At 40.7% G+C, this 11535-nt stretch overlaps 1 protein-coding gene across 1 annotated transcript in view; it reads right to left on the bottom strand.

Annotated features, from left to right (window-relative positions):
- Positions 1-9631: 9631 nt before the first annotated feature.
- The window catches only part of clstn2 (calsyntenin 2), a 381240-nt gene continuing 379336 nt past the window's right edge, over positions 9632-11535 (bottom strand). Inside the window, exon 17 of the mRNA XM_036597461.1 lies at positions 9632-9873. Within this exon, the coding sequence (XP_036453354.1) occupies positions 9673-9873 (201 nt within the window). The 3' untranslated portion in view covers positions 9632-9672. The remainder of the gene's footprint in view (positions 9874-11535) is intronic.

Genomic DNA, 11535 nt, shown 5'->3' with positions numbered 1-11535 from the left:
GCCCAGCCTGAAGCTCCTCCTCCTGTACTTCTCTCTCTATTCCTTCCAGATACCCACAGAAGGCAGAGCTAAGGCAGGATGGATTGTTTCTCCAGGAGGCACATCATGTCCTTCAACAAGTCCTGGAAATCTAGGGCTACCTCCTTGAGAGGTTCCTTTCGGACACTTTCACTCAGACTGGGCCACTCCCACTGGGTTGCCAGTTTTAGGAATACCCCATGGTTCCACTCCCTCTTTAACTTCTCTGAATTTAGCAGAAGGCTATCCAAAGATCTCAACTGAACCTAATCATGGTCCATAAAGTCCATGCCCTTCTTGTTGGCCCTTTGGACCACTACCTCAATCTGTAAATGTAGCTGCTTGTCCTGTGCCCTTTGGACAAAGTTCAGAAAAGCAAACCATTTCTCATTGAGTTTGTCACTCTGCAGGGTCACCACAGTGATATGGCCAATGACATGCACTATATGTCCAAAGGTATTTGGACACTACTTCTGATTAGTGAGCTCAGCTATTTGAAGGTGCATCTATTGCTGACTCAAGCAATCAGTTGCATACATACAGCTTGTACAATCTCCACAGAGAAAGATAAGAGAGCTTTATGGATGTAATGGGACACACTTTGGAGCAGCCACACATGAGCCCAAGGTTGCCATGCTCAATCCCAAGCATTAGCTGGAGTGTATGAAGCTTCTGTGCATTGGGCTGTGTAGCAATGAACTGCACCCTCAGGAGTGTTGGAGCTCCATCCAATACCTTTGGGATGAGTTGGAGTGACGTTTGTGATCTAGAACTAATCATCAAACATCAGTACCTGACCTCACTGATGCATTTCTAGCTTAATGTAATCAAATCCTCACAGCAATGTTCCACCATCTAGTGTAAAGCCTTCTCAGCAGAGCAGAGGCTGTTACTGCAGCAAAGGGGGGACAAACTTCTTTAGATGTCTAAGGTGTCTAAGACATACAGTGTATGGCTTGTATGTCCCTTTCTACTCACACATGGGGCTTTATTTATATTGTTTTTTGCCTAAATAACAATTTTACCTTTATCTTTTTTTCCAATCTATTCTGTCAAAATAGTGGGTAACACTTTACTACATGATAAGCTTGTCATGACAACTGACATAAAGTCAAATAAACCTTTATAAAGATTTATTGCAGTTGGTATCATCTGTCATAATGATGCTGAAACCAGATTCAGAGCATTCTTGACAAGACCCATCTTCCTATTAGATGCATCCTTGTTCTCACACTGTATCCAGATTGACTCTTCACCATGCACTCCTCTCACACTGCACAGTGGTCAGTAAAGCCTCTGAGCATCTGGTAAGTTGCCTGATGACTCAAGGAATGGGTTATGGCACTCCAACACAGGCTCCATAAGGGCTTGGAACTCCTTGTATGTCTTCCTTCTTCAAGCACGTCTTGCAGGTCCTAGAGACGTTTCAGGCCTCTTGTAATTCATAGAAATTCCTGCAGCCCCTGGGCCTCTTCAGCCTGAGGGTGGCTTTGTTGTGCTGGGAAAGGCATTGGAGGACCTGGCCCAGGAGAAGATTGCTGGGGAGGCTCCAGATGGCGGAGGACACAGGGAGGAAGTACTCAACCTGGCAGGTGGAGCATTTAGCAAAATAGGGGAGGCCATCTGAGCCCATGTTCTTTGTCTATGCGTCCATGCAGACCTGGCAGCTGTTGTGGCCACAGGGAAGACTTTGGCACAGGAGCAGCAAGACAGGTGAGATATTACGGAGAAGGTGATTTTGTCAAATTTGTGGTCAAATGGAGCCATCATGCTAAGATTCCACAGAAAACGTAATGATACACAATTAAAAATTCTTAATGACATGGGACTTGACATTTCTAACCAAATTAGCCCAGATTGCAGTGACTATACAGTTCATTTAACAAAAAAATGAAAGACCTTCAGATCAATATCAATCTTGTAATGCAGATCTGTCTCACTTTCTCCATATGGCTTATTCATAATATTGAGGTTGTATCAAATGTACACATTTAAGGCAATATTGTATCAACATCTGTTTTGACTGTATCTCTTTAAGTGTCTCTGGATTTTGCTTTTTGCCATCTCAGTACTGTCAGAGAAACTCGTTGCAATATTTGCTGACTCTGGAATCAGATGTGGACCTGATTTGCCAACTATGGTCAGCTTATCAGTGGTTGGAGTGCAGTGGCTAGGCATGAACGAATGATCTATACCTCTTTAACTAGCCTGTCACAGTGGTCCCAGGTCACAATAGCCACTACAAGAATGACTGCGTGTTTAGAAGCATTAATGCTGCAAAGTATTGTTTGTTTTTGTTTTTTGGATTTTTACCAAATTTCCTCCCCAATTTAGTCAAGTCTAACAACACAATGCTACCAAGCTGGGAGGGAGGAGGCTACATATCCTCGAAGACGTGTAAGCAGCCAGCACATCTCTGCCACTGGACAGCACACTTGGAAGAGAAGGCAACTGCCAAGTCTTTTGTCAGCCAACAGATGTCCACATAGGCTACCATTGAGCTGAATGATGGGAAGAGAGGGAGGGCCATCCAACCCACCCAGAGACGAGGCCAATTATGGCCTTTTGGACTCTTTTGTGTCATTACGTGACCAGAGCATTCCATAATGCAGTGTGGACAAGCAGCTAGCAACAGTTGCTAAACTGTCATTGGAGGCCTAAGAAAGTGACTGGGATTGGTCCAATTGGCTCTGCCCATCCCTGCCCTGGAGTATGACACATGGTACATTATGATAATTGTGACATAATAGATACTATACTGCATATTGATATGAAGATTAGCATGCATCATACACTCATGCAGTATGTAGTACACAGTACACAATACACCAGAGGAAAAACCTCAAGGCCTTCTAGACCTAAGGATTTCTGTGAAATAAAAAATAAGACTGGTATTTTTAGTTTACATTTATTTAACAGAATCAACATGCTTGTTGTGTTTAAACTTGGCAAGTATTGTAGTAATAAAAAAATAAAATTTGATTAGGTTTTGTTTGGAAACGACAGGGTCACATTCTAGAAATACCCAATGGAAAATTATCCAGTCAGGATTGTTTTCCCTGTAGTACTTGGGTAGATTCAATCAAGCAAGCTCTCCCATTGGTTAGGACTTAAGGAACTAAACTAGAGGCCTCATTCTTTGATTGACCACCAACTTAATTAGGAACAGACAGTGAAATCAACCAAACACGTTTTCATTTCTATTGTGTGGGACCAATTTTTGAGAGAAAAAGGTCATTATAGGTCTTCTGGAAGTCCTAGCTACGTCAGTGACTGAGCGGTAACCCAAAGCGTTTCAATCAGATGTTAGAAATGGAAAACTGTGACAGCTCTATGGCTTATTACTGAAAAAGTCGCAGCAAAACGTATCGTCACTGTCCAAAGAAAACCATGCTTCTCCATTTTTGTCAATTTCCATTTTTCTACATCATTTCAACACACAAGCGCTCCTTTTGCTTGTATGAAAATTTTATGATGAATGGACCAATAGAAATGCTCCAAAATCACTTAGAATAAAATCTCTTTACATTAACTTACATTGAAAGGTAAAAGTGTTTTTTGCTTTCTCCTGGAAAGTTACTATTTTGGAGACACTTGTTTTTCTTTGGACAGTGACAATATATAAAATATGGTAATATGTCTGTTGTGTGTTCCAAACAATACACAGAATGTCTTTTAAAGCTTCAAATGCCCATGTATAATCTAGAAAGGCCAAAAAAGTTTGAATGAATTGCAATTAGCTTAGTGCTAACATACTATTAAAATCTCATAGGGGTGTTAGCAGTAATAAGCATTATAGTAGAGGTGCTATTTCCTCCTTGTTTTTGGCCAGGTTTTGATTTATGGCCCAAACAGAAGGCCTAGCTCTAACAGTTACAATCACTACTGCAGTACACTACACTACAGTATCCCTTTTCACAGCCTTGAATTCCTGGACACGGATGGCTGTGGCATCACTGGGACCAAGCTCATGATCTTCCAATAATGGGGTCAATCCATAGATGGTTGCACCACTGTTTTGGCCTTGGACCACAATTGATACAAGGGAAAATCTAATAGCAATTTGTTACGTCAAACTGTTTTCCTTTCTTTCAGAAAGCCAACGTTTCATACTTGACACATTGAATTCAGCATTCAGAAGGGAAAGAGACTCTTTCACTCATTCTAAGGAAAGTCTTTATTGGTCAATGTACAGAAAGTGCTGCAGTGACCACCAAAGAAAGAGTAGAACCCAAACCTTTACAAAACCAAAAAGAGAGAGAAACATATATAAAAGAATAGTCTTACATGATTTTACAGGGTCAATCTTTTCAAAAGATTCTTCTTTTTTTTTCTTCTTCTTCTATTACACACGTGGTAAAAAGATCTAGCCGAACATAGGCATGACCGGGGGCGTCTCACAATGATGACATCACAAGCACAGGAGTCATGGCGAATGAAGGAATGACACATCCTAACCACTGCTACAGACATTACATGTAACCCAATGCACAGATCCAAAAAAGTAGTTTTCCTGGCTAAATCCGAAGGAAAAATTAGCAGATCTTAACTACAGTAGCCTTGACATTACACGAAACATCCTTCCTCCTTTCTACGACCGTGCTGTTCCTCAACGAGCCTCTTCCTCCTTCACGATGTCTTACCACCTCGTCACAATGCCTCTATCTTCACGACACGAACAAAATCTGAATGGATTCCTTTAAGATAGTTTTTTTCTTACTTTGATTCCGTGGAATAAACTGTGCTGTGCAGAACTCCGTGCTAACGTGCTAAAAACAAAGGTCAGGCAAAGCTAGCCTTCACAAATGACTGATATCCTAGCCAAAGGTCAAGGAGTAAATTTCTTATTTTTCATCCAAAGACTTCTGTCTACGCTGAATTTATGATACAAGATGGAGACATTCCTCCTACTTGATGTATATGGGGAGGAGGGGTATGAGTGAGAGACATAGAGAGACAAAGAGAAAGAGAGAGAGAGAGAGACCCTCAATTTCAATACTGTTTTTAACATGCCCTCATTGGCCTTTCCTCCTCATTTCCTGTGTCACTGCAGTGATAATGATCCACCACCCAAATAGTACCTGCTCTGTGGTGGTCCTGTGGGGGTCCTGACTATTGAAGAACAGGGTAAAAGATGGCTACAAAGTATGCAGAGAAACAGATGGACTACAGTCTGTAATTGAAGAACTGCACCTATATGGTAAATGGAGCTGATAAAATAGACGAGTGTAGAAACAAGAAGGTGGTTTTAATGAAGTGGCCGGTTGTATATAAAGATTCTGGTACCACTTTACAGTAAGACGATCCTTATAAAGGGTTTATGAATGGTTTATTGGTTGAGTGGCTCTTAATTAGGCCATACACACCTTTAAAATCATTAATAAGCATGTGCAAAATTTTCTAACTAGTGAATTCCGCGCCCACTGCTGACACTGCTTGTATAATCTCTATAAAAAAAAAGCATTATTAATAGAATGGGATGATCTGGAGTAGCCACACACAAGCCTAAGGCCACCATGCCCAATGCCAAGTGTCCACTGGAGGGGTGTAGGCATTGGGCTGTGGATCAGTGGAACTGCCTTGTCTGGAATGATGGAGCTAAATCCATTACCTTTGGGATGAGTTGTGGTGATGCAGCAGTATCTAATATCAGTACCTCACTAATGCTCTAGTGACTGAATGCAATCAAATCCTCACAGCAATGTTCCAACAGCCTTCTCAGAAGAGTAGACACTGTTGCTGCAGCAAAGGAGGGGTAAACTCCTGATTAATAACTTTAATCTCAGAAAAAACGTCAGATGGACAGGCTTTTTTATGTGTTATAACTGTTTATTAATGATTAAGGTTTTTATGACCTGCTTATTAACAACTTTAAAGCATCTGTATTCTTATTGTAAAGTGGCACCAGTATTTTCGAACCCAATGACAGTTTTGTTTAACCTGGGCTTTGTGTAGCTTCTTTGGAAGAAAAAGGACAACAGTACCTCATTCTAATGGACCATGGTGCTCATTCTAAAGCTGAAGCTCAAATAAGGAACTGCATTGATTTTCAAATGATCAACATGTAAACGAGGTCATTCAGAGTGGTTTGATGTGAAAGGCTCCATTCTAGGAACCAGCCATCTGAAGCATCTAATGCAAAGGTCTGAGGTCCTTGAATCCAGTTAACGGTCTTGGGTTTTGTAATCACTGGCTTTGTAATTAACTGCTGAAGCAACTGATTGGCCACCTAGTGTCATACCAAGCAGTGATTACAAAATCCAAGGCTGCCTTTAAGGTCTAGACGTGAAGACCTGTGGTTTTACACTTCTAAAACAATGGCCACCAACCCCAGTCCTGGACATCTGATTACCTGCAAAGTAAGGCTCCAATGCAGGTTGCAGGGAAAACCCTGCAAGAAAGCAGATCTTCAGGAGCAGATCTGAGGACCACTGCTCTAAAATAAGAAAATAGAAAAGGGTGAAATGGTTATGAAAATGCTGCAGGATGCGTGAAACACTGTTTTATGATAGTTTTGAGATCAGATTTTGGCCTAAACATATCATTGTTGTCGGAAGAAAACCTCGTATCTCCGAAATGATAACTTTACAGGAGAAGGAAAAAACCTACTTTACTTTAATGTAAGTCAATGGAACCAGAATTATTTCTAAGTAATTTTGGGCCATTTTTTTGGTCCACTCTTCATGAAATTTATACACAATGTAAAGGGCAACAGGTATTTTCAAATTATGTCAAAACCTGAAAAATGACAAAAATGGAGATACGAGGTTTTCTTCCGACAGCAGCGATATATTCGTTAACATGTTCATGGCCGAGATGTCCATTCAGGGAGCTGTAAAGCAAAATAGCTCCCAAAGAAAAAGTATTATCTTAAGTTTTCCCATCCTCAACATTACATATAAAAGCTCAGAAGATTTCTGGTCATTTTGCTAGTAAATAAATATATGAGTAGTCACAACGACCCGTTTCTTACCACAACCTTTGGAAAGAAAAAGGTAGACAACTTTGTCTACGATGCATCATTTCACATCAAACCACGTTGAATGACATTGTTTAAACTGCTGAATTATGAAGGAATGTTGAAACATCAGCGGATTTCCCCTTTAAGCCTGACAAACCAAAGATTATGTATGATCTGCTGTGAATAAACAAATTTGCATTGCCAAGTTTGCTTCACTAACCAATTAGCTCAATGAGGTTAGCCTTGCTGAGGGCAACTGTGGTCCTATTAAAATCCCCTCCTCCCCCTGCCCCGCATTGTTGCTTAAATAACACATTTCTGAATCTTGATGTGAAGACAGCAAGGGCACATTAAAAACAGCTTTGAAATGGAGGCAGAGACCGAGAGACAGAAGTGGACAGGTCAGCTGCTAACACAGACAGAGCAGAGGGATTTCCTCTACAGCAAGCAAGTGTGGACACAAAACCAGGCAGCATGGGGGTGTTGGGGTGGAGGGGTGGGGGGGGTGTGGGAGACCATTTGACTACTCTACTCTATTTACAGAAGACAGGCATATAAAATTGTACAGCCACTCCTTCTATGACCACAAAGCCTAAAGGGTAACGCTTTACGTGAAACTCTGCTACATAACATTGACATAACTATGCAATAAACATGTCATGGCAGATGTCATGTGCTGTCATGACAGATTTTGTTCAGTAATACAACAGGATCATGTTACCATTGCTAGTAATTGTCATGTTTGATGTCAAGCTTATCCAACATGCTAAACTATATGGCCAAAAGTATGTGGAGACCAGCCCATCACACCTACATGAGCTTTTTGGACATTCTATTCCAAAACCATGGGTGTTAATACAGAGTTGTCCCCAGCCTTGCCGTCATAAGAGAGTCCACTCTTCTGGGAAGGCTTTCCACAAGATTGCCCATTCAGTCAAAAGAGCATTTGTGAGGTCAGGCACTGATGCTGGACGAGAAGGCCTGGCTCACAATCGAGGTTCCAATTTATTGCAAAGGTGTTCAGCAGAGTTGAGGTCAGGGCTCTGTGCAGACCACTGAAGTTCCTGCACACCAAACCATGTCTTGATTGATGTCGCTTTGTGGACATGGACACAGTCATGCTGGAACAGGAAGGGATCTTCCTCAAACTTTCCACAAAGTCAGAGGCGTATAATTGTTTAAATGTCTTTGTATGATGGAGCATTAATATGACCAAACCCTGAAAATCAGTCCAGACCATTATCCCTCCTCCACCAAACTTTACCGTTGGTACTATGCATTCCAGTAGGTAATGTTCTCCTGGCATCTGCCAGGATTCATCCACTCATCATTCACTCATCCATCAGACTGCCAGATAATTAGACGTGATTAATCGCTTCCAAAGAACGTTTCCACTGCTTCAGAGTCCAGTGAGCTTTACGCCACTCCAGCCGACGCTTGGCTTTGCGCATAGTGATCTTAGGCTTGTGTGCAGCTGCTCGGCCCTGGAAACTCTTCATGAAGCTCCTGATGCACAGTCCTTGTGCCAATGTTGCTTCTTATGGCAAAGATGGCCTACGACAGAGCCATATTTAAAGCCACTGAGCTCTGCAGTCTGACCTATTCTACTGACGTTGACGCTGAATGTTTATCTATGGAGATTGCATGGCTATGCACTTGATTAAACACACCTGTTAGCAATGGGTGTGGCTGAAATACCTAATTGTGAAATACCACATACTTTTGGCCATATAGTGTAATGTTTTACTAAATGCAGCTAAACATTAAGACATCTATCATTACAATCACCAGTAAAAGTAACATGACACTGTAATATTACTTGACATGTTCATGGCATGGTCAGGCCAGTGTTACGTAGCAGGGTCCAATTACAAGTGTTACAGCCTAAAGAATTCAACAGAAAAAAGACAGGCAAAGAAAACCTATCAAAAAGTTAGACATTGTCTTTTTTTTTTTTTTGTCTTTTCCCCCAAATATGTCATCTCATTTTTATATACCTCTGTTAAAGACAAATGTGTGAAACAAAATCTCTCCGAGAATCTAAAATAAACATTTCTGCTAGATTTCAAATGAAAAAAAATAGAGATTTTTAATTGCAAAAAACAATTTAAAGTATTTCACATTGCAAATAAATGCAATCTCCAGTGTTATTCGTTAGTAGAGGAACAAAAAAAGAACAGTGAACGCACAGCCGCGCACAAGCTATTTCGGCTTTGAAGGTCAGCGTGTTTTTTTCGGAAAAAAAATAACAAGCAACCTGACGTTAGGATAAGATGTTAATCTAATTACTCAGCAAAAGGCATAAACCGTCCCCGAGATGTCGATTTTGTTAATCAATTCTTGTGTCTGTGCATCCATATGTTGCCTGTTAATGCCGTTGCACTACGCCGGATTAGTCTTTGCCGCTCTCGGAGCTGTTACGATTAGGCTGCTTAAACACTTACAGTAGCTCTTTGATTTGAGTGGAGATACGTGGGTGCATTTCCATTGTTGACCAGCAGAGGGAGACATTGCATTAGAGGACGCCGTGTGCGAGTGGCAGCGGAAATGTTATGGACGGGTGGGTCAGTTCAATAATAAATGGAGAATCTTGGATCTTTTCAGGCAACGATTTCTGTTTTTTGTGAGCGCGTTTAATGTGTGTGTGCGTGTGTGTATCCTGTGTGTGTGCGTGTGTGAGATGTGGAGGGGTGTTAATAAGGTAACGTAGAGGGGTCCCACTCCAGCTTGGCCTTTGCTTTGCCCAGCACTTCCGTCTGCTCCTCTTCCTCACTGTCCTCTGACTCCGCGCTGGACTGATCCCCTGCCAGCTCCTCTTCGTCCTCGTCGTCTTCGTCTTCCTCCTCCAGCTCCTCCTCCCTGATCTCGCCAGCGCTCTGAGGGGCATCGATGTTCTGTCCCGAACAGAAAAGCAGGACGGTTATCATCACCGTTAGAGCTGAATGAGATAATAAAACTGTGATGTTATTGCCACCTCTTATATAATGAATGGAGTCAGGGTTTGGATTACATCATCACTGCTTTGTATTACATCAGATTTTGCTGTGCACAGTGCAAGGAGCTCAAGTTAGGGCTGCAGTCAGTGATGCGGGAAGGCATTGTACATCAGCTTACACAGTTGCATGGAAATACTGGGCCTGGTCAAATGACATGACTTTCTAAGTGAGAATTAGTGGTAACACTTTATTTGAAGGCTACCTGAATAAGGACTTCATCACACTTCAATAACTATTGAATTATGTATTTCTAAAGCAATAACTGAGTATTTATGAAGACCCTTTGCAATTAATCGCAAGATGAGACAAGATAAGTAAGCCTGGCATTTAAGGGGTTGACAAAAGGGTGACAGACATGGATTCCTTCTGTAACACCTTAAAACTGTTCTTCTGTACTTATATGCAGCTGTTATGGTGTTTTTATTTAGGTCTCCACATAAGCCTTGTATAAATAGGTTGTTCAATGCTTATGCATGTGTTATGAAGCATCATTTGAGAAAGATGCTTCATAACAGTGTTATAAATGGAACAAAATGTCCATCACTATAGTTTCAGGCCCCTTATGTCAGTGCAATATAGTTTACTTCATAAAAGATCTGATACCAGCTTGCAAGTAATGAAATAAGCTGTTCATAACTACTTAAGTACTGCTTTATAAATATGTTGTTCAATGCTTATGCATGTGTTATGAAGCCCTTATGTAGGTAGCCTTCAAATGAAGTGTTACCAAATAAGTTCACACATTCTCTACAAAGAACACATTACTTACTGTTTATTAGCTGAATTTAACATATTAGGAAGAAATAATAGAACATAATGTTATCACATTATGTATAATAGTTTAGTAATTCTTTGCGCAATTTAAAATACACACACAGATAACAGGGAGAGGCATAAAGCTAATAGCCTGTATATGAAGCCTCCATCTAAATAATATTAAAATAATAATATCATGCATAATATCATGACCTTGATTGGGGGACTTCCCCCATGTGAACCCAGAAAAAATGTAATCTATATATAAAGCAATATATTTTTAATCACACTGTTGTGTTGGTTAAAGACTGGCCTGCATTATTTACCTAAAAATGAATGACTTTAGATAGATAACTTGAATACCTTGATTCATCAAAACACCCACAGAAACTCTTGTGTGGAACTGTGACAGCTCATTTGCATATTGTGGCTTTCTGTGATATCAAGAGGGCAGAGCGGGGCGCAACACATTATGTTTTTTACTTAATAATTTTTTAAACATGATTAATACTTTTTACAACGAACAACCTTCACATTTTTGCTACAAAGCAAAACACAAAACACAAACTTCCAACACCCGCTGAAAGTGGCAGGAGTGCTAGGCGGAGTTAATTGTAACAGATGGAGGGGCTAGTTGTAACAGACGCTGAAAAGTCTGATAAATCAGTGAAGAACACAATTAATGCACCAGACGTGCGTTCCAGCCTAAATATATTCAGCAAAATAAATATGATTCATGAAAAACAACAGCACAAGTTTATTTTAGACCACATTTTTAAGCGCATTAAAATTGTAATGTATCAT

This window comes from Colossoma macropomum, unplaced genomic scaffold (assembly GCF_904425465.1).
Source record: "Colossoma macropomum unplaced genomic scaffold, Colossoma_macropomum, whole genome shotgun sequence".
NCBI lineage: Eukaryota > Metazoa > Chordata > Actinopteri > Characiformes > Serrasalmidae > Colossoma > Colossoma macropomum.
This window is presented reverse-complemented; position numbering and strand designations above follow the sequence as displayed.